General features: G+C 37.2%; 1 protein-coding gene, 1 long non-coding RNA gene and 1 other non-coding gene across 4 annotated transcripts; 1 reads left to right on the top strand and 2 right to left on the bottom strand.

Moving 5' to 3' along the window:
* Positions 1–2,696: 2,696 nt before the first annotated feature.
* Positions 2,697–13,571, bottom strand: LOC105043901 (diacylglycerol O-acyltransferase 2D). 2 transcript variants are annotated; one of them, XM_073255559.1, is made up of 8 exons: positions 13,416–13,556; positions 12,897–13,003; positions 12,605–12,760; positions 12,374–12,460; positions 12,182–12,279; positions 4,557–4,644; positions 3,495–3,547; positions 2,786–3,001 (listed from the first exon to the last, which is right to left on the bottom strand). In XM_073255559.1, the coding sequence occupies exons 1-8, from the start codon at positions 13,453–13,455 to the stop codon at positions 2,932–2,934; spliced, it is 699 nt and encodes a 232-aa protein (XP_073111660.1). In that variant the 5' UTR covers positions 13,456–13,556; the 3' UTR covers positions 2,786–2,931. The 2 variants fall into 2 exon arrangements, with proteins under 2 accessions (XP_073111661.1, XP_073111660.1); XM_073255560.1 differs by lacking the exon at positions 12,605–12,760 and having other exon boundaries at positions 2,697–3,001; positions 13,416–13,571.
* Positions 13,572–16,910: 3,339 nt separating this feature from the next.
* TRNAM-CAU (transfer RNA methionine (anticodon CAU)) lies at positions 16,911–16,995 on the top strand. Its single transcript is given in 2 exon segments — positions 16,911–16,948; positions 16,960–16,995. It is a non-coding gene; the product is annotated as a tRNA-Met (tRNA).
* Positions 16,996–18,600: 1,605 nt separating this feature from the next.
* LOC140856874 (uncharacterized) lies at positions 18,601–19,473 on the bottom strand. Its single transcript, XR_012140460.1, has 2 exons — positions 19,054–19,473; positions 18,601–18,919 (listed from the first exon to the last, which is right to left on the bottom strand). It is a non-coding gene; the product is annotated as an uncharacterized lncRNA (long non-coding RNA).
* Positions 19,474–24,219: the final 4,746 nt, after the last annotated feature.

Below are 24,219 nucleotides of genomic sequence, written 5' to 3'. Positions count from 1 at the left end.
TGACTTAATATGGATTAACCATGATCGATGTTATCAATTTCGAAAAGATCGGATCGGGATCTATCTACTGCACGAATTTCGGAGCAGTCTCAGATCATCATATTTTCATCTCAAGTTTATCCTAGGGTCTGTGATGCAATCAGAGAGAGAATGACCCTAGAGAGACAAAATCCATAAAAGAGAAAAAGGTCTAGAGAGAGAAAATAGAAAAAAATCTAGAGAGAGAAAATGTAGAGAGAAGTAGAGAGAGAAAGTCCAATTCTAGAGAGAGAAAGACTTAAGAGAGAATGAGAGAAATTTCTCTCACATGTATTTTTTTTTATTATTATTATTTTATATATATTTTTTCTTTTTCTTTTTCTTTTCTTTCTTTTTAGAGAGAGACAATAGAGAGAGAGAAAGAGAGAGAGAAGAGAGAGAAAGAGGGGAGAGAGAAAATTTTTCTCTTTTCTTATATTTTTTTTATTTTATTTTTCTATTTTCATTTTTTTCTTTTCTTTTCTTTTTTTTTTTTTTTTTTTCCTTTTTCTTTCTTTTTCTTTTTCCTTTTCTTTTCTTTTTTTTTTTTTTCTTCTTCCCGGGCTTCATTGGGCCGAAACAGGGGACCTAGAGGTCCCCGTGCCTTGACCGGCCGATCACGGCCCATGCCCGACGGTGGCCGGCGGCAAGGGACACTCCCCTCGATTCGAAGGCCAGAGCCGGCGGTCGGTGACCGTCGGTGCCGGAAAATCAGAGGAAAGAACCGGTGAAACAGGGTTTTCTTTTCCAACAAATCCGGCGACACCCGTCGCCGGCATCGTGCCCACAGGCACGGAGAAAAGGGGAGAGAAGAGGGGAAGAGGAACCTTACCACAACCTCCGATGACCCCCACCGGCGTGAAATCGCAGCACACAGGTCGAGGCCGCGGCTTCAATCGAGAAAATCGGAGAAAAACTCCGGCGATCGTCGGTGGCTGATGGATCTACACTTAGAGGAGAGGAGGGGGTTCTTATAGAGCTCGTCCTAGGGTCTTTTAATGGCCCTAGGACTCCGATTTTTGATCGGAAACGGGAAGAGGAAGACTCCGATCGGGAGTCTTCCTCCCTGTTTTTTTTTTTTTTTCTGGTGGGCTTGTGAGCTGGTTTTGGGCCCAATTAGGTCGGGTTATCACATTCCCAATTGGGTCGGGTTATCACAGCTAATACGTAGGGTATGGACATTTCTTTATCTTATTTGAGCGGATGTAGAAATGATGAGAGGCTGGACAACGACTTGTTTCTGTGCTCAGGCCCAGCATGTTTGGATTTTGGCAAGATTCTCTCACTTCTCCCAGGTGGCGGATGCCTTTGTGGAGTCAGCTCAGTTATTTTTGGAGGGGCTTCGATGGAGCTTGTAGACTGATTTATCCAGGAGTTTGGAGATAAGAGCGGTATATATCACTTATCACATTTGACTTGCTAGGAATAGAGCTAGCTTTGAGATGTCTTGGCAGTCAGCAAAATTCATCTTAGAGAGGGCGTTGATGCAGACTAGAAAGATTAGGAACGTGTTGTCGATTAACTTGACCTCGATTACTTGGGACACCTAGGACTCTTCAGGCAGCAATACATGATGTTTAATACCTGAGAGCTCTTACTCCTGAATTTTTTTAATATCAATTTTGATGATAGTGTGAGAGGCCCTAGAGTTGGTGCTAATTTCGTCGTTAGCGGTCCTGACTCTCAACTAGTGGTTGTTGGTGGATATCATCTCCTAGGCAGTACCATTTCTGTAGTGGAGTTACAAGTAGCATGGGCTGGTATATCATTTGCAAAGCTGTAATTATAGACGAAGAGGTTGGTGGTTGAGCACGATTTGACTACGACTAGTTGCGAAAGAAGCAAAAAATCGGTGATATTCATCTCTTCCTCAATGACATTTGGCACCTTCTGTAGGGATGCTCCTTGATCGAGATCAGATATGTTTATCATAAAATCAATAGTGCGACCGACTAGATGGACTTCTTTGTGACGAAATATACTAGATAGATTGTATAGATTGAGATGGCCGAGATGTTTTAGATATTTCAGAATATTTTTTTTAATTTTTTTTGTATTCGTACTCATAATGGGGGGGCGCGCTAATACATGCAATTTGGCAGTTGATATGCAAATTTAAAAAGCTGGGAAAAAGAAGATAGTAGTTATGCAAAAGGAAAATGTTAAAGATTTTTGCAACTTGAAAAATTTTAAATAAGTACAAGAATTTTCTTACAGCTAAGCAAAATAAAAGAATTAGAAATTATTTATGTTAGGGATCCAAATCAGGTATAAACGTCTAGCATTTTCTCAAAAAAAAAAAAAGCATAAACATGCAGCACAAACTTTTATTTCGTTTTGCACATAATGAAACTAAATAAGGAAGATTTACTGCAGCTTAATCAGAAAAAGAAAAGTGATGCTTTTAATATTTAGAGCTTGCATACGGTTAAAAAATTGATAGAATCGTTAATCATGAAAAATGTGACACAGAAGTAAATCAATAATAGTTACCTAACAGATTTTTGCTTGGTTTGGCTTGTCCCGATATCTTCTTAAATTTATCCCGACAGTTTTTTCCCTTGCAATGGCTCATGATTAATGCCTCGGTTTTTGCATATATGGTTAAAAAAAATAGTTTTACAGTTTTCATCTAGGTAAAAGTATTTTATACTGCCATAAGGTGGGATTGGAATCGAACGCGATCTCTCGCCCAAATGAAATCTATTTGTCAGAATATTTATTTATGATATATACTAAAAACCATAAAATACCATGAATTTACAAGTTGACGTGAACCTTGAAAGTACTATAAAACTAAAATTAAGTGCTTTCCATGATTGGGACTCAACTAAAAACGATATAAACATATAGGCAACAATAGCATACTTACAGGTTTGACCACAAAAATGATTTAGTAACATACAGGGGGACTCATGATTGGCTTAAAAAATTCTGATACAAGCACAGGACAGCATTTTTGACTGTTCCGCGATGCTGCAGTCTGTGCAAATAGCATCGGTATTGAGAATTAGAAATTGTATTTCTATAAAAGTGTGAAGATATGTGCAACCTAATGGTTCGTTTGAAGAACAGCTAGAATATAAATTATAAAGGAAACCTTCCTAAAAACAATGCTGATTTATATCGATATGACAAGGTAAGGGACTAACAACCTAAAGAATTTCTAGCAGACGATACTGTCAAACTTCCATGTATAAAATGGAGTTGCTGTACTGAGAAGCGACCACTTGAAAAAAGTGCAGTCTGCTTTTCCATTGCTCCATGTCTTAGGAGTACAAGCAACAAAAGCAAATTAGAGCATTACCGTACAAGTGAATTATATTGACGCGTAACAGCAGTAAATTTTCTAACACAATCTAGAATTTTTATTTTTTATTTTTTCACTTTTCAATATCCCTAACAAAGATAACAAAAAGAAGATTACTCAAACAATTCTTAATTCAATGTCATTATGTCCTGCAACCTCTCTATACCTTACAAATAATTTCTCCATAGCAGATATAAAGCGGGCATGAACTTCCGCAACCTGTAAGGAATTCGAGAGAAAAGCGAGATAAGGCATCGATATTGTCAATCATGTAAGACATCATAACACATATAATGAAACCATGAGGTGTTAGCACTGGCATAGACTATGATTTTATCCAAGCTAATGCCAGCTTTTTCTTTTTTTTTTTAATGCAAAAGAGGAGGGGAGAAGGGGGGTTATCACCACGCAGCTCAAGCCAGCGTATTAACTGAATCATCTTTAACTAAGCATAAAGTTGCGCTAGTACATCTGAATGGTCATTTTTAATGGAGATATGGACTCTGGAGACCTAAGCTAGTGATGATATTTTTTCAGATAAGTGAAAATTGAATTAATCAGTAGTAGACACGTGAGACATGACAAAAAGACTACCTTAGAATTAAAGCAAGTAATAGGCTTCTGCTTAAACTATGCAATCCAACTAATACTTTTTTCTCAAAATAAATTTGATATAAATAACTCGATGAATAACAATAGTGGCACACAGCCATGTGACTCCTTTGAATCTATAAGTTCTTTTTAATCCTCCTTATTCAGCAGGGGGAGTAAAATTGGGCAGAAGTTTCTAAATGCCATAAAGACATTCTGATTCATCTTGCTAGTGCTCAACACAAATTGATGATAACACTTAAGTTTGCAAATCTGAGTTGCTTCATAATATTACAAGTTAAATCAGTTGCTTCAATAAATTACTATATTTCAGCACATTAATAACAATGAAACCGAACTTTTGTCCAACAAATATTGAGTCAGGCCTGCAATGCGAAGGTCAGAATCTAAACAAAGTACTAAATATGGCCAGTTCTTAGCTTATCCTGTCAAAGATCTAGCTGATAAATTGAATACTTAAACCTTGTAGTTCACAGCATGCCAACTTGATCGAGTAATCTGTTTATAGACACTAAGGACATTAATACCAATAGACTAGCAGGTCTAGCCGTATGCCTTCCAAATTTACAAATACAGATATTTAGAAAATCAGAACTTAAATCATTCAAAGATTTACCTCTTCTCTTGAGGGGTTCAAATTTTGCTTGATCTCAATTGGTCTTCCCACTATAATATGTATTGGCTTGCGATATGGGACTGGCGATCTGTACAGGAACAAATATAACAGAAGGATTCTTATAACCTTTTCCTATTTCGAGGAAATACAAACTGAGTTTCATATTTAAGCACTTTGAACCAAGAAACAAATTCAAATGCAACCCAAGAAGTGAAAAATAAAAAATAAGATCAAAACTTTGGGAAGTATTTCATAGCAAATCATGTACCTTTTTCAGCTCAAAGAATATGCTTCAGAGAGAATTACATATATCACTGGTTCTCGCCAGCTTTATATCAGTAAGAAATATTTTTCGAGCAATTCATTACTATGTTTTATATTGTATTGCATAGAGCTCCAAGGTTGTAATGTATGAACATTACTGCAGGGCTTTGGGCACTCAATGATAGTTCATGAAATTCACTGGCTCTTCTATAATTATCCAATTTTATCCACATCATATTTTACATTAGGATGGAACTTACAGCAGTGGGCATCAAGTTCAACACTATATTCAAGTTAGGGCATTGTTGACTATATTGAGCTTTGAGGCTGCAGGTCCAACTAATAATAAATTATGCATACATCAGTGGATATACCTAAACAATGTAAAGTGAAGAAAGTAACAGAGTGTCTCACATTTATTTGGATATTCAAATTCTTTTTTATCAAAACTATGGCATTCCTACACAAAAATAGATGCATACATGACCACACAAGAAAAGAAAAACCTGTAAATACATTTATGTGTGCATACCTGGATGTGCAGATGTGCTTCAAATGCATATGCATGTTGTATGCAGTTTATGAGTGTACTTATGTAGTCTATCTCTTGTGAGCACACCCTGCCATCCCGTCTATGGTTGATGATCCTCCTATGTCTATGCCTACATATGTACATCTACTAGAGTGTACATGCCCTTTCATCCCCTCTATGGTGGATGATCCTGCTCCATTTTTCTGAGTGTCACAATCCCCCTGGTAACCATCATGTGCCAGAGTATCTTTGATATTATCATTTTCAATATTTTTTAGCAGCCATACAGTTATCATGGGCCAAAAACATAGTAGGAGGCCATTCAAATTCCTCAACAGAAGCAAGCTATGGTTGAGTTGGCTGCTCTTGAACACAGACAGACATTTCTTGTTCCTTTCCTCCTAGGAAAGATCCTATCTCCTGCAAGTGGATCTATAAAATGAAGACTCATTCACGTGGTTCGATAAAATGATACAAGGCATGCTTAGTGGCCCATGGCTTTACTCAGGAGTATGAAGTTGACTGTAAGGAGAATTTCACTCAAAACACCGAGATGACCACAAGTTGCAGTTGCTGTACTTTGTCAATATCTGCCAAACATAAAGAATGGTTTTCTTCATGATGATCTTCATTAGGAGGTTTACGTGCTTTCTCCTCAGCTCACATACTTCTCAACATGTTTCCTATCTTCCCTGATCTATATATGGATCTGGCAGGCCTCTGGGCCAGGTTTGAGAAGTTAAGTCGTGATCATCTCATTTGGCTTTGTACAATGTACAAAGTGAGCATGATTATGCCATGTTTGTCCATTCGTCCTTCCATAGCTAGACCATTTTACTTCTTTCTTCAGCAACAATGAAATGAAAGATCTTGGTTCCCTTTGCTATTTTTGGGGCTTGAGGTTGCAAATAGTCCTCGAGATTATCTGTGCTCTCAGAGAAAGTACAATGAGATATTATTGCTTGTGCTCACTTGACAAACACGGACCTATCCTACCTCTATTGAGCTTCACTTGAAGCTTAGTCCAGATGATGGTGAGCCCTTGCTTAATCCTACTTGCTATCTTTAGGTTATTGGGAGTTTGTTCTAATGAATTCTCGACTGGATATTGCTTATATTGTTCATATGGTCAGTCAATTAGTTGCCTCTCCGAGAATAGCTCACTATTCTACAGTTTATTCGCTATTAGCACAGCACCATAACTTGGAGCTTATTTCTTCCCTCTTATTTGCTTAAATATAGGGCATTCTCTGATAATGATTTGGCTGGTGATGTTACTAATCCCTGCTCCATCACCGGCCATTTTGTCTTCCTTGGAGACTCTTATATCTTATCCCCACTCCATCACTGGCTATTTTGCCTTCCTTGGAGACTCTTATATCTTAGAACGCTAAGAAATAGGACACAGTCTCTCACTCTTGAGTGTTGAGGCAGAGTATTGAGCCATGGCTGACAACACTGCAGAGGTTGTTAGTAGCGAAAAAAATGCTTGCTTGCTTATATGGGACTTATAATTGGCATGCCTACCCCACTTCATCGTGACAATCAAAGTGCTGTTTAGTAGCTACCAATCCAGTGTTGCATAAGCATTCCAAGTATATGGAAATTGATGCCATTTCACTCAACATCATTACGTTGCTCGGACACTCTCTCTATCATTTATATTCTCCAAAGTCCAAACAGCAGATTGAGGACTTCTTCATGAAGTCGCATACCATGCAGAGATTCTCTGTCCTTCTTAGGAAAATCTCAATCTATGATCCGCTGTGAATTTGAGGGGGGGTGTTATGTAGTATATTCTTCTGGTCTTCTGGTATTCTCACCAAAGTGGTGACCATTTTCCTTGTATATTTATATTTACAATGAGCTGTACCTTGATGAGTACTGCACATTTCCACATACTTGGCTTCTCTTGTTCCTCTCACTTGAATCTATCGTATAGTCCCTCAATAAACATGTTTTAAAAGATACATGTCGCTTGCTTGCAGTCTCACCTTTATGTTTAAAATTCCAAACAAAAAAAAGTCCAATACATCTGCACCTTGCTCCTGGACTATTGCTGGATTGTGGACCATGAGTTTGTGTAGTACAAATCACCATCCACATATACGCCACTTAATAGAATATACCTAAGTGAAAGCGTATGTGCCAACATCCAAGGAAGATAAAAGATCCCATACTAAAGCATTAATTAGTAGGATCCCCAAAAAAACTAGCATTACCGTGAACACAAAATCACAAAATGAGGGTAAAAGAGAAGAAGATTGTGCCGGTCCAACAAAGGTATTCAAAATCATGAAATGGAGCCATATAGGAATTAAAGATGGCATGGCAAGCTAACTCACCAAATCAACAATATTTGTGATATTGGGCTTAGACTTGCTTAAAATATTACCACAAAGTAGGGGTGGCAATTTTTCCTGACCCGATTAAAATCCAGGGTGAGTATAGGTTTAGAAAAAAAATCTAAAACGGATTCAGATCGGATACGGATATTAGTATGCCCCACCCTGAACCTTACCCGATAACTTATATACAAATTCCCAACACAAAGCCCTCGCCATCGTCTAAGCTTACCTATTTGGCCGCTCCAAGCCTCCCACCTGATGAGAACCTGAACCCTAGCTATTGTCTTCCCTACTCGGCCAGTGGAGGTGGTGAGTGCGGCAAGCGGAGATTGGAGGACTGCACTTCCACAAGCTTCTCTTGCCCTTCACCATCTCCTTCCCCCTTCCGATGGACAGCGCTTTAAAAAGCTCGTCCTAGGTTCCTCCAAGCCCCGCTCTTCATCTGAGGCCCTCCCACCTCCTTCCAAAGTTTCAATTTTTTGAGATTCCTCATTCCCTACCTCTCCTTAGATTCTTTCATCTTTGCTTTCCTCATTGCGTGAGGCTTTTTCTAAATGTTTTTCAACTGTTTTCTATAGAAATTAAAGCCTTCGAGTATGCGGAAACATCTAGAGGTTAGCAACATGTCTAGATCTGAGGAAAAAGACTTTGGGATTGGGTTGTCGACCACTCTCAGCAAGGTTTTCTTCGAAGAGGTGAGTGGTTTGATTCGATTGGATTTTTGTTCTTGGGTTTGAATTCTTATGGTTATTTTTGTCGAGTTGATCTTGATTTTTTTTTTTTCTTTGAGTTCTTGAGGGGTGGGTTTTAGAGAAGAACATGCAAGCAAAGTAGTCAAAGACGAAAGACACCCTTAAGGCGCTTGGGGGGTCTAGCATTTTGAGGTGAGAGGCATTAGAAAAGTGCTTGCTCAAGTGAAGTAAGGCACTAAAATTAAAGAAAAAAATAAAAAATATGATATATAAATAAATAATAACTAAAAATAACTATTGTGACATGAATTATCATATAATTAATAATTTAATCATAAAATATATATAAAACAGTAAAATGCTCAACTAGTTCCAGATAAAGTAAATGATAACAAGCCATAGGCAGCTCTAAATTCATGAATGAAACAAAAAACATAACAGACCCTAAAGTTCATCAATGGAGTCTTATAAATAAAACAGAAAATATAAACAGCCCTAAAGTCGAATCATATAAATGAAACAAAAAAAAATAAACAAACCTAAAGCCTCAAGTTCATCAATGGAATCATCAGATTCAGTTTCACTTGCATAGTTGTCATCACTTTCATCTTCTCCTCTATTGGATTTATATTTTTCAACATCTTCTTTTATCTCATCTAAATCAGCCTCTATCTCTTCAAGACTAACTTTGCCACACTAATTGACCACTTTATCTCCTGTTAGTAATAGAGCTAAAAAGTTAAATGGGTGGCCTTTTAGTTTTTTTTTATACTTTTTAGTCATAAAAAAAAAATAATCGTAGAGTTCACTAAGGCGCCAAAGTTAAGCACCTCGCTTCATTGAGAAAGATCCCTAAAGGTGCCAGAGGCGTGTGCCTGAGTGAAGGGGCATCACCTGAAGCATGAAAAAACAATGACCCCTTCTGGCGCCTCGCCTAAGCACCTAAGGCGCACCTTTCGGCGCCTTTGACATCACTGCATGTAAGTGATTTAGAAGCAATAGGCATATTTCTTTATGTAATGAACTTGACTACAGATAATTGATCTTCTCCTCCTTCCTTGAGCCAAGTTTACAATCACATCAGGAAAGAGAATTTTTTTCTAAAAAAAATCTTTAGTTTGAAGTCATAGGATACACTGACTCAATTGATCATTTTTGTTTTTTTTTTTTTTCCTTCTTGCTTCTTTTTGATCGGAGATCAGAGGGGATTTTTTATCGGAGGGGCTTAGGATTTTTGATCTGAAGAGGGATTTTAGGTATTCCCAACCCGATCCACCCTTGTATTTCTATTTTAACTAACACGATCTGAGACAAGTACGAGGTGGGTATGGGTATGAATTTTTTTTCGATAGGATAAATATGGATATTGATCGATCCAACACATAGCTGACCTGTTGCCACCCCTCCCATAAAGTAAAGATGCTGATATAACTAGAGTAACTAGTCAAAAAAAGGGTAAAACTTAAGCAACTTATCATCACTGAGAAAAAAGCTTTGAGTTAAATTTTCGATCAGATTGCCTACATCAGCTTGACAAACTCATTTAATCAAGTTGGTTCTTGCATGGCATCATGTAGTCTTGAGCAAGCAACAAAAAGAACAAAGGACATGGCGAAGTTCACAAAGTCCTCGAGGAATGGTAGAGGTACGCTTTGGATGGGAAACAAGGGCAAAATCATGAAGACTGAATGATCACCTACTAATATTAATGACATGGTGATATTGATAAAGGAGAAATTAGGGAGGAGGCTCTAATTGTGCTAATCATCTGAATTTTTTCTAGAGATAATTATCTGAAGCTATATTTAACAGAAAAATGCAATACGGAAATACTAGAAACATGCATGAGGAACTTCTTTGCTTCCATAGATGGCATGGCACATGAGAGACATTATATTTAGGTATTCATACACACCACTGGTAATTAAAATAAAACCACCAAAAGGAGCAAAGGAGATGACTGTATATAGATCTCTGAATGAAATAACAAACGACTGAGATGACCTAGACTGTGTTGATCACAGCAATGGGATCGGAACAAAGTGGAATTGTGAGAACCTTAAGAAGAGTGAGAGCAGCTACAGGACAATTCTGTCCTGATAATAGGAATACTAAAACCAGTCCAGTTGCATTGGTTGGCGAGATCAGCAACTGGCTAAGATAGGATAGTCTCAAAATAAGGCGATAGACATGATAAAGAAGATGGCCTAGGATTGGCTCAAATTATGGATGCATCCATATTAAATACTAAGAATGATGATGCGGTGTTGGAATCCTTACATACTCAGTTGTGAAGGCTGGTGGAGGCACAAACTTTATAGCCTGAAGCTACCCCATGTGAAGGCCAGAGAGGTAGGTCTTCATTTCACAAGAACGACATTTAACATCTAAGAATTACGAGCATGTGTCATTACATTTTTATGATTCTCTGATAGATCTAACTCCACATTGAATTAGAAAAATGAAGAAAAACAGGGCCTAGAGACCCTAGGAGTCATGTCTGGTGTTACAAAAGTAATGGACTTCAGTCATTTGAGACAAATGGAAAATAAAGATGAACCAAACCTAATGCTTGCACTAGTGAGATGATTATTAAGGAAAGGAAGGTAGTTGCATTTGATGTTGTAGTGATGATGGCTATCATGAGGTCAAAAGAATGGACCAATAAAGGAAGCAACACCCAAGCAACTCTTGCTGGCTACAGGTGGAGAGAGGGAGAGACAATGAGAAGTAGGAGAACACCAAACTAGATGTCAAGGAGTGACTAGAACAAATTCGAAAAGATAGATAAAATGCAGGCATGAAGAGAGGTCGAGCTCAATCTCTAAGTGTGAAATTGTCAGTTTCATCTCAGTAGTTGTAGTAAAACCTGACCTGTTGACCCTTTGGCTTTTCCAGCGATATGTACATATCTAACTAATTGTCGCTCCGTCAGACCATAATGAAAACGCAATTTCTGTTTTTCTTCTAGACGAATACGATATTGCTGGATTGTCTCATTCGCAGGTCGTTCTATGGGAGCCATCATACTATAAAGCAATAACTAGAGTATAAAAGCAAGCCTAGACTGGTCCTATCGAGTTGCAAATGGATCCGCCGGTTCACCAATCATTGACGGTTCTAGAACTGCTAAGCCTACATTACATGCGAGAGTACCTAGAATTACTACTGGAAAAATATATAAAAGATCATTGGGCCATGCGGGTTTTACCATAGAAAGAACATAGGAACCAGAGAAATTGAAAATGCACATACATGTGATATACTCATAGAAGCACAAACTTTTTGAGCGAAACTCTGACTTAAACTAAAGCAACTTAAGAGCTCTTGAGCGAGAAAACCCATTACAGTACAGACAAAAGGATCTCCAGATCCAGGGGTAAAACAAGTTCAAAATAAATCAAGCTAACCATGAAGAATCCAATGAAATTAATGACTTGGCTATCTCAGCCATACACAGACAAAGGCATAGATTATGGCATAGAAAAGATGAGAAAGTACAAGTAATGGTCCCCCCCCAACCCGCTGACCCCAAAGAGAGAGAGAGAGAGAGAGAGAGAGAACAAGAAGAAACTGATGAGAGACACAGATAAAAGGATTATTGCAAGTTCGTGTGTGGAAACTGATAACCTGGTAAGGAAATTAATAATGAACTTTTGTTCTTGTAACATTTAAGTAGAATAAAAGACATGTTTCAAGAAGTCAATCAACAAGCAATTCAGTTTGAAATCAAAAGCATATCCTGCAACTTATATAGATTAAATGCATATAATTTGATTAGAGATATACCCCAAGACTCCCCAAAATATTAATGGTGCAAAACGGATTGCTCTAGCAACATGAACATAAAACTTCCCTTGAGGTTTCCACCATTTATACACATTACTCTGCAAAGAACGAATTTCAAGATAAAGCAACATGAATTGAATGAATGCTAGATATTAATGGCAGTGATAAGCTAAACAATGAAATCCATCTAACCTGACCGAAGCAGAAGACAGGGACTAAAGGAGAGCCTGTTTCAATAGCAACTTGTACAAAGCCATACCTTCGTTTAAGATATGCAACCTGTTAACATGCCACGAGTAATTTACCTTCGGTGGGTATAACTCATTCAGTACATTTGAGAACAATGCAAAACATTGGAACTTTGGTCACATATAGAAATGAATTTGAGCAAAGTGATAGCCCACGGCCTGGAGTTCCACGGACCTCATAATTATGGTTCATATAAAGGATTTCTTGGACTCCTCCTGGAATGATTATACAGCTATAACCAGTTTCCAGGTACCTGATGAAGTTCTTCTTTGTAGCAGGGACAAGTCCCATCCATGTTGATATTTGCCTGAGGATGGGTGTATGGAACATCTGAACAAAATATTAAGCTATTTTCGAGAACATGCAAAGCTTCAATTTTGCCACCACTTACTTTAGATTCTACAATGTTCCGAATAGAAACAGCACAACAGAAATGAAAGCAAGGAACCATGGCTTGAAAACTTACAGCAGTGCTAGCAAGAGCTTTAGTCTTAGACAGAGGCATCAATCCAGTAAAACTCAAAAGAGATAGACATCCAATGGGAAATACTGAGTGTGGCTCAGCAGCAAGGACTGCATTTAGAGAGCACCATACCAAAATTATGACTGCATCACTGTTTCATTAATGACATCTCTTTGATGCGAGAACTAACTTGGATATGACCTAACATCATCTCATTTTCCTATGTAAAACTGTAATTATATTTTATAAATTCTCGTTTTACATAAAATCTTGCTACCAAAATTCATTTGTAGGCATGTAAACCATGGAATCCCAAAGTTCTTATTTAACGCAAATTTCAATTACATGAAGCAGCTAGATAGAAATCATCAATTTATAGGGGCAAATAAAAGCATGTCGTAAACAATCCAAATGGATACACCATAACACTTTTTTTTTTTCCTCTCTTATTCTCTCCCTGATTCAAAGTATATGCAAATAAACGTACAGCTTCTGGGATTCGAAAAAAATAATAAACTTTACCATATGCTTTGTTCTGATCAAATGCCCTGGCGTCCTCCATATGAACCGTAACAGGGAAGTAGCCGGGTGCATACTTGCCACATATCTGCTACCGAAAAAAATATTAAAAAATTTCTTGATACGTTCGCTATCACATAATATTAATATCTCTAACGCGACAAGAAAATATATTTAAAAAAAAAAAAAGAGAAAAGAAAAGAATGGAGAGATCACCTCGCATAAGCTTGCCCCAGCTTGCTGTTATTGTCCACAGGAACTATCATTAACGGGATAATCAACCCTAGTATCCTTAATTAAATAAAGAAAATTTCAATTTCTTCCCCGATTTTAACTCAATATAAACAACTAAGAACAGCATCGATATTAAAAAGAAGATGAAAGGGATTGGAGCTCACAAGAAAGCAACGGTGGTGCGGCAGAAGATGACGAACAGGAGGAAGAGGAGAATGTTAAGATGGATGGAGCCAAGCCAGATGATCATGGCCGTCAGCGCATGGACCGTCGAGTGGTTGGTGGACCGGATCACGGTCATCTCTGTGCCCATCTCCTTAGGGTTCCTCTCAGGTTCCTCCATTGGTCGTCGGGTGAAACAGAGGGATATCAATCGGAAAGAATAGACGACGAAGAAAACGACGAAGATTAGAAAGAGCGGGGGTCTGTTTGGGGCGGGGAGGGAAAGCCTAACGGCGTGTGGGCACCACCAGATCCCTCGTCTTGAATTGACCATCCAATGACCGCGAGCAAATCAGGGGAAGAAAATATCAAATTCTGAAGCCCGACTGGCTATTAATATAATTTAGGCCGGAGGCTTCATGAAACAACCTATAAGCAGTCCCACTCAGGGGCCCGTTTTCTGGGAGTAAATGATTTACTTAAAAAAATTTAATTTTTAAGATAAATATTTTTATATTATTTAGATGAAAAAATAATTTATCTATATATTTTTATATATTAAAAAATAATTTTAATATTCATTATCTATATTTTTTTATCTTACTGTTTTTTTTGCATAAGTTACTAAGATCTATCCATCCATATTTCTAATAATACATATTATAATATAAATATATTTATTTATATATATATATATATTAATTTATATTATATTATATACAATTAATATATCAGAATATATAATATAATATAAATAATATATATTTAATTTTACTATAGTATTACTATTATACTATACTATATTATATTATATCATGTAGTATATAACATATTATAATGATAATTTATCTTATAATAGATTATATCGTAATAATATAATATATCAAAATAATAGTATAGCATACTATATTATATAATAACATAATATTATTATATTTTAATAATATATAATAAAATATAGATAAAATATATAATATATTAGCATATTATTATTATTATATTATTATATTATTATTATTATTATTATTATTATTATTTATTACATGATTAAAATATTTTAGAAATAAAATAAAAAATTTATTTTTTTGATTGATGAAAAATTACTTACCCATCCAAGACTTTTCTCTCATTTCATGGATAAATATTATTTATAAAAAATATTTTATCCACCTAAAGAAGCGGTCAATGAAAAACTTGATCAACTTCCTTATCATATTTGTCTACCAAATGAGAAGAAACAATTATACCATACAATACATGCACCATGTTAATGATGTACCACAGAAACAAATCGAGATACGTGCTTGGTATGATGCAATGCCTTGTGGTGCACATGGTATAAATATAATTTCCCCACTTAAAGGCTAGGATAAGTGCCACCTTAACTTGGTATTCAACCAGATGGTTCATGCGTCTCATGGAAGGTTGGCAAAATATTGAAGCAAAGCAGAGCTGAAGAAGCAAGGTTACAACAACGCAGATATCACATGCCAATGTTACCCTGATTATATGTAATTTCCCCAGCTGCATTTTTCAACTAGAGATGAGAATATTACACATTCGTTATTTCATCTTTTTGTGCGAGATTTAGCTTACTGATTCAAATAATGTGATCGAGCAATACGCTTACGTGCCAACAATGTGAATAGCCACTTAATTCTTTGTTGTAAGAAATTTGGAATTGATTTTTGCTACTAAACAGTCAATCTCATGGATCCTAACTCGATCGGAATGTAGGTGTACATGTTGGAACGCTGACACGTCCGTACTGCTCGGTGGTCACATGTAACTCGTTTCTACGAGTGGGGCCCATGCACATGGCATGACCTTAAAAGAAGCGACAAGACTTTGGGCCAGAGATCTTTGGAATTTCCTCATGTCATTAATCCATGATGTTCTAGGATTGAAGAAGGGGGAACATGGGATCTTGCAATGAACTTACGTATGACCTGGGATCTTGCCATTCCAACAGAATTTTTGTACTTGATTGCTATCGCTATTATAATGGATAGCAAAGTTATTATGCTTTTCTTATCAAAAAAAAATTATTATATTTTTTTTATTTTGATTATTTAAAAAAAACTAGATGGAGCATTCATACCTATCGAATATGAATGCAGTCAAAAAAATTAAAAAAAATAAATATCCAAAAATATCTACAATACATCAATTATTTCAGTCCAAATAACCTCTCCAATATACTTTACCATAAAGAGATCATCTAGTCAGCCACATTATTAACTTCATGATATACCTATCTGATGTCGATCAAAAGTAGCTCCAAACTAGGCACCAAATGTTAAGAGGAGTGGATAAACAGCTACGTCTCTTGATCGCTCCCGTATCCAATTAATAACTATGGCAGGATCCTCCTCCATTACAAGTCTTTCCGCTCGCAAATCTTCCAATTACCTTTCAAGAAAAGAAAAGAAAAAATAGGCTTGCGTTTTGGCACTCGTGTGCAAACAGAAGCCAATCACAATAATATTGCATGGTCAAGGATCTAGCCAATTACCACCAATCTTGGCTCGACCATATAGCCAAGTAGAGAGGGTGCGTTCAATTTCAAAGGGCATCAAGCTTGCTTCAGTCCCTACATGTGTGAATTCTTGGTTTCACGATCAGGAAAGAGAACAAATTATATATCTTGGATCCATCGGTATATTTTTGTTAGAAACCTTCATGTCAAATCTTTCCAATCCACATTCTCAAGAGTTTCTACACTAGTTCCCTGTCAGCCATTCCTGCTGCCACCATAAAAATTAGCTAATCTCACGCAAGTCCATTGCACGCCAACATGGTCCTCGCTAAGTCCTTAAGCGGATGGGTCCCCTAGAACTAATAATTATCATCTGTGTGGAGGTTTGCCTTTGCCCTCTAGTGCATCATGGGATGCTACCGAATCTTGGCTTGGATCGTACAGCCAAGTCGAAAGGGTGGGGTAGAATTCTAAATAATGTTAGCATTACGTACTCTTCTTAAAGTTCATGCGATTGCGCTATGGTAGTTTTCCGTCATCCTTTACCAGTTACCACCAAGGGAGCCTTTAGGGATGGCTTTCTTTTATTTATAAGATGTGGAGTCTGCGCTGCGTTCCATCACGGGGTGGTGGCGCAGTTGGCTAGCGCGTAGGTCTCATAGCTGTTGAGTGATCCTGAGGTCGAGAGTTCGAGCCTCTCTCACCCCATTACCACCTATCTTTTTAACAAAAAATGTTAAAAATAATATTTGTACGGATTTGCAAAGACATAAATGAAAGTATGATTCTTTTGCAAATTTAAATATAAAAGCAAGTAATTTCTGACAATTTATAATGGTATGGATATACAAAAAATCAATAAAGTATAATGCTTTTACGATTTTAACTTTAAAAAGTAAGTAATTTGTAAAAATTAATAATTTCTCATGTATGTGAAAATAAAAATAAAAAAAATTCATAATTTTTTTAATTATAATCCAAACTTATGTACTGATGATGCGAGATAGGTAAATGATACTAAGACTATGCTATCTTTCCAAAAATAGAAAGAGGAACAGTTTTTTTTTTTTGTTTTTTGATAAATAGAGAAGGAGTTTCAATTAAATCAATTATATAGTGAGAGTTATTTGCCAAGTTAAAATTCATTTAAATTTTTTATGGACACAAAAAAATTTTCAGAATTCTCCTGCATTATAGATATTTCAAGTACATCATATTGCACTTCCATGAAACTTGATTTTTTAATTCTTTTATAGTTCAGTGGATGATTTTTATTTTTTTCTTTCGTGATTCAAAGAAAGATTTTGCAGCATCTATCCATGAAACTTTGTCTTTGATGGTTTTTTCCCCCTCAAAACTTTGTTTATGGCACTTCTTAGATCAACCTTTGTAACGATCCTCCACTTATTTTTGCAAACATCTTCCTCTTCATTTTCTTTTCTTGGGTTGATCGGCGATTGCCAATCACTCTAGTACTTATTCCACTGATTCTTGATTTTTCTAATCGCCAATCACTCTAGTACTTATTCCACTGATTCTTGATCTTTCTTCGAGAATAATGATAGAAATACCACCGATAATTTGATAGAAAGAATGGAAGAATGAATCATGTAAATCGCTTGGGAAAGCATTCTAACCAGCACCTCACTACCTCTTCCTAATAGAGGTGCAACCACTAGATTGTAGCATTGCATTCCTGCTCCCTCAAAGACACCATGCCTATGACTTCCTAAACATAAATCTGACGATTCCATCTATTTTGCTGGTCTAGATTTATTTCAATAAACCTACGTCAAACTTAAGCCAAGAGTTGTTACCAAGACCAGATAAGCTCATAAGGAAGCAGAGAAAATGTAATTGCCAAGATGCTGGGACCTTATTTTTGGTATCTTTAGCCATGAAGCACTGCATTAAAACGTGACATATAACATGATCATCACTGTCCTTGCGTCTTTTCTGAAAGGGTCCTTTGTTTTTGAAAAGTCAATAAAAGTTTCTGGATAAATAGTGAATTATCAAACTGAGTTTCTTTTACCACTCTTATCCACGATTTCGGAAGAAAGTAGATATGAAAAACGTTTGTATTTGGTTCATTGTCACATCTAAGAATTTCTAGGCGATAGCATAGAATAAGTGCAAGGCATCAATATCCTCGATTCCTGACCGACTCAAGAATTTGGAGCCCTCGAAATCTCCGCGGTGGGGTTACACATATCGTAAATTTGCCAGATCCGTTACTTCTCTCCTACTTGTTGGGCTGCCAATTGGTCCTATCCAAGAACCATTTTTTTTTGTTTTTTGGTAGAGCTGGATCGAAGGCTACTCATTCAAATATATAAGCTCCGTATCAGAGTTCACAGACCTGATTACAATTGTTAAGAAAATACCCCTTACATTATACAGCAACACCAACTGACTTAAAGAACCCAAGCAACATAAAAAAAAAATGTACTCAAACTATTCCTGATACCAGCATAACCTGTTTACATATTTATCCCAGCAACTTTTAATCTCCGCATTCAAAAGTCATCCAAAACGCCCAAACCTAGCTTTAGCTGGGAGCTTATACAAAAATCCGTAGAGCTCCGCTTCCCTCCGATCTTCGTTTCCAAGCGTTGCCGCTACGGTCTTCCTGCAAATAACAGCCAGTTCATATGAATAACTTCATTAGCTCCCCAAGTACAATCTGTTTGATGAGCCATATTGGCAAGGAGATCAGAAGCTCTATTTGCTTCCCTAAAAATATGAGATGTGAAAATACATGACCTAAGTTTCCAATACAATACATCAATTAACATTGGCGGACCCTGAGTATCTCCCACCTTACAGTTAGCAATATCAGAAATAACAGCCAGAGAGTCTCCTTCCAGGCAAATAAGATAGCTTTTAATTCCACTACAGCTACCTACCTAAGAACTTCAAGTGAAAAAAAGAAAAATAAGGGCCTCGGACCCTCAGAGGCTTAAGATTAGCTCCAGGTCTTTTATCTTTAGGCCAGTGAGCTCCTATCTTCAACCATCCCTGTTTTTATAGCCTCACAGCGGGTATCACATAACATAATATCATGAATATGCATCAAGACAGCACATCCGTGCCATTTGAATCCAACCATGGCTCTTCAAGTTGCGTGTTGTGTAAGGCTAAGCAATCGCCTTCATTAATTCAGAACTTTGCACTCCAACAAAGCCAAAGCAGTGTCTCAACAGCATAGTATAGGCTGTCATGAGGTGGAACGTGGTCAGTCACAGACATGAAAATTATCTCAATGTTTGTCGATACCTAATTGATTCATCATGATAAGCAATTGCGATAACCAATCACTCTTGTTTATTAACTTATAGAATCCTTGCACAAAAATAAATTTATCTATTATATATAGACTCTTCGATTGATCAAAATAATCTCTATCACACATCTCTTATTAATTCAAATATATATATATATATTTTGCAGTTTAATCGCATGGAATTAGCTACATTATATATCACTAGAATCTTAAAACTATAGATGTGAGTATATAGTGCGAGAGAGCCATCACTCTCTTATCTTTTGAAAGAGCGTTATCCACAGATTTTTGCGTGCATCCAAAAGAAGAGAACAGTGGCCTCAGGTTGCCGTTCTTTGCTTCGCTACCAGCCTCTCCTCATCATCCACAATTCTGGATCTAAAATATGTCCAAATGTGTGTGCTAAACCAGAAGAAAGCCAAGCTGATGAGCCAATCCACCACCAACCTCATCTTATTCTCAGCATGCGCGTCTACAATTGAAACAGAGATATCCCTTCTTAAGTAGAGCATTGTCTGGGTGTTTCTTCCAAGCATTTTCCTTTAGCATAATATATATATATATATATATGGTAGACTAAAGCTGGATCAAATAACGGTATATCCACATCCATATTTATTTTATCTTATAAATATGGTGGATATTTATTTTATCTTACGAATACGATGGATGTTGGTCAGGTACAAAAATTCATATATATATATATGGTAGACTGAAATTAGATTAAATAACAATATATCTGCATCTATATTTGTTTTATCTTATGAATACAGTGAATATTAGTTGGATGCAAAAATTTATATCCATATTTATTTTAAATAGATGTAGATATAAATCAGAAATCAAAAATATCGATATAAATACAGACATAAATTAAATAATTAAAATTTATGATCATAAAATTTTAAAAAAATATATTATATATTTAACATTCTATCCATATTCGAATAAATTTAGACATAAAAATAAATCTAAATAAATATATTATCCAATGCACTTTCATCTTAGAGATGCTTTTGCCTCTTTCAATGGAGGAGGGCTTTTGCCCTTGCTTTGAAATAAAGAGCACTATCTTCTGTTGGCCGCATCACCTTGTACTGCACCATTTTCGAATACTTGTCCAAGTTGGCCAACTTGGGTCGCTTCCTTTTCGCGGCGACGTTGTCATGCGGGAAAGCAACTTAAGAATGTGAGCACGAAAAACCACTAGCTTGACTATGAAAAGAGAAAACAAGTTAACACATGATAAAATTGTGTCCATTTTAAACTAAATTGTGATCTACATTTTAGTGCAAATTGTAGTATTTTTGAATATTTACCGCATTATTCTTGCAAGATGTTTGAACCATTTTTCTAAGAAATATATTATATTTTTTTTCTAAAATAAAAGAGACCTCTATACGTTATGTATGATAGTCTCGCAAAGGATTCAATTGAGACCAGACAAATTAAAGAATAAGATCAAGCAACAATTAGTAAATGCGAGAGCAATATTCACATCAGTGTGATTCAAGTAAAGAAGATATAACCACCACCTTGCTGATGATAAAACCTACAAGCACGGCCTTTTGCTTGCAAGAAAAGCAAAACAAATAATAATCTTGCATTCATAAAGGAGCTATTCTTTTTCATGTAAAAATTTACTTTTAACATTTAATTGCGGTATGATGAGCTTCAAAAAAATTTCTAAGTGGAGCTCTTAAATTACATACAAAGTGCGTTTGTATTTCACATGTGCTATTTCATTTACCATTAAAGATGGGTAATTACGATATATATCAGAGATAGGAATCCATCCATGGCTTCTTATGTTCTTACGGTGCTCTCTTTCAAATGTTTTTGCTCATTAGAGTATTGACTGAATCCAAGAGCAAGCAAGGCCCACTCAAAACTCAAAAGGTTCCTTATAACCTCCCTTTCCAATGGCCTTCTTTTGCGTTTCAGTGCACTTTTCCTAGATAGGCAGAGAGATTTAGATCTCTTGTCAAAAGGTTGCAAATGGTCTAAAAGGACATTGTCTTCTAATTTGCTAGCGCATGCAACATCACGAACCGAAAGCGAAAGACCATCATATGGCCTAGATTCAGTGATTCAGAGCACTTTTTGAGTCACCTGCTAATACCATGCTCTATTTATAATATCAATGATATGTACGCCCACACGCTATAGGATTGTAAATGCTCCACCCACCTACACATTCTCTCTCTCTCACTCTCGACTTTTGTGGTCTGGGGTTCCCTAACAAGTTAGGATAGCGGCCGAAGCATTTCTTTTCTTTCATTTAATATAATGGATTAGGGCTGCATTGGAAGGTATTTGCACAGCTTTGTTCCTGTACGAGGCCACTCAACTTCGGATAGAAGGTGACTGTCATACGGTGGCACGTACAATGGATTAACTGTTCCCTTAATTGTGGTCCTCTTTATCTATCTCTGCTCAAAAACTTATGGAGAATTAAAGAAATTGTTCAGATATTTAAGACAACTCATACATTTCGTGAAGGCAACCAATCAGCACATTAGGTAGCTAAGAAAGGAATATCAGGAGATGTGGATTACATAGAAGACTCTAATTCCAGTTCAGCTCATCGATTTGCCCCAGACGGAGGCATGGGTGCAGTTTCTTGAGAATTTAGTTGTTCCATTTTTTTTGTTTTGCATTCTTTTTTTTCTTTTTTTTTTTCTTGGGGAGCTTGCTCCCTATTGTAATTGTACCAAAAAAAAAAAAAAAAACTGAGTTCTCACCCTGTGGTGTATAGACACCCAAAAATCAGCAATCTGGAGATCAGGTAGACTTGATTAAAGTAACTGAAAATATTTTTCGAGACCATAAATTTTAACTAAAATCTATCTGATGCTACCTGAACTGATTTAACAGTTTCTAGAACAAAATTACATTGGTAGAAAGAACTTGAGCATGTATGATTAGGAATTTGGAGGTGAGTATGGCAGCTTTAGTTGTTTGGTTGGCCTCTTTGCACTATATAAGACTCGAGAGTTTGCTATTCATGAACTAGAAAAAATGTTAATAAAAGAAAAGATGCTGCTATGTTTATCTGGAAGAATTTTGCTACAGTACTCCTTTATAATATTTTACTATAAAAAGTGTTTTAGATATTCTCTTTCCTCCTTCCACCTGTCCCACCCTCGCAATGCGCCGCGCACACACCCCTCCCTCACCCTCCCGACAGTCTTCCCCTCTCCCCCCATGCTTGTGACGCACGTCCCCCCGACGGTCTTCCCTTCTCTCATCGGCGCTCATGCCCCCCGAGAGTCTTCCCTTCCACATCGACGCTCGTGCCGCACCCCCCTTCGGCCCCACTTCCCTCCCAACCCCCCCAGCACCCCCGTGCCGTGCCAACCCTCCTCCCCGATGCTCTTCCCCCCTCCCCCCACGAACAATCTTCCCTCCTTTGTCCCCCTCATCGGTGCTCATGCCATCCCCCCCCCTCCCCGACCTCTGCAGTCTTCCCTTCCCTCTCTCTCTCACTAGTGGCACCAGTGCTCTTTCTCCCTCCACGCCCCCCAACAATCTTCCCTCCTTTGTCCCTCTCATCGGTGCTCGGGCCAACCCCCCCGGGCAATCTTCCCTTCTCTCTCCCTCTCATCGACACTGGTGCTGCCCTCCTTCTTGTCTTCTCTATCGCAGCACGCCCTGCACCCTCCCTCCCCTCCTCTCTCCTCTTTCTTCTTTTTTCTTCTCTATTGCTCACTTGCAGGTCCTTCGCTGGTCAGTGCTCCCCCTCTCGCATGGCTTTGCCACCGTCTCACCCTCCCTTGCCCACGGCACCAACGCCAAACCCTCATTCCCCTACCCCCTCCCCTCCCGCACCTCCTTCGCCTTCAATGGTGCCTGTGGCTTCCCACGCCACCACCTCTTACCATTCGTGGCTTCTCCGTGCCACACCCTTCACCACCATCCCGCACCTCTCCTCCACCTTCAGTGGCACAGAGAAAAATTTTAAAAAATAAACTATTAAATAATCTTAATCTTTGAAATATTTACCGCATCAATCATGTATATGAATTTTTCATTCAGTTAAAATCTCTATTTAATTCGATGATCAAAAATACATAAAAAGTGAAAAGATTAAAATACCCTTTGGAGCACCATAGCAAAATCCTTATCCGAAACTTCTGATCCTGATTTTTTTTTATGCCAAAAAAGATGTAGTGGTGGTTTAATAGAGGTCAAAATATTGACTTGGCCGTTAAGGACAAAAAATGAAATTGAGTTGGGGATGCGTTTGGAGAGATTTTGGAGAAGACTGAAACATTTTCCTAAAAGAATTTTATGTTATTGACAGTTTGCTTATGGTGCAAAAATAGGTTCTATAATAATTTTTAAAAGAAATAATATGATTAAAAGGCAGACCCAGATATCTACATGAGGACGATTATTGTTGATTATGTCATGGAACTTTGGGAACTCGCAGCTAGCATTTTCTGAGAGAAATGGAACTAGCAGCCTTTTAGTTATATAAGCGGAGCGATCAGCTAAAGCTATGACCGAATTTTTTTTTTAATTTTGATTCAAGGGGAAAATCTTGGTTTCTTAGATACTCTCTCAAAATTAGGTTTTTATTATATTCATCCTAGGAGTTGAGAATGGTGAGAGGAATAATAAGGGATAAGCAAATCATTAAT

The sequence above is a fragment of the Elaeis guineensis genome, chromosome 4, assembly GCF_000442705.2.
Source record: "Elaeis guineensis isolate ETL-2024a chromosome 4, EG11, whole genome shotgun sequence".
NCBI classification, from domain to species: domain Eukaryota; kingdom Viridiplantae; phylum Streptophyta; class Magnoliopsida; order Arecales; family Arecaceae; genus Elaeis; species Elaeis guineensis.
The sequence above is the reverse complement of the archived record's forward strand: the minus strand, read 5'-3'. Positions and strand labels throughout refer to the sequence as shown.

Coding starts and splice junctions, on each gene's coding strand:
- LOC105043901 (XM_073255559.1), bottom strand. CDS start 13,455: ATGGAGGACGCCAGGGCATTTGATCAGAACAAAGCATATG. Junction 12,761..12,896: donor AAGCTCTTGCTAGCACTGCT/GTAAGTTTTCAA, acceptor TATTTTGTTCAG/ATGTTCCATACACCCATCCT. Junction 12,280..12,373: donor CTGTCTTCTGCTTCGGTCAG/GTTAGATGGATT, acceptor CGTTCTTTGCAG/AGTAATGTGTATAAATGGTG.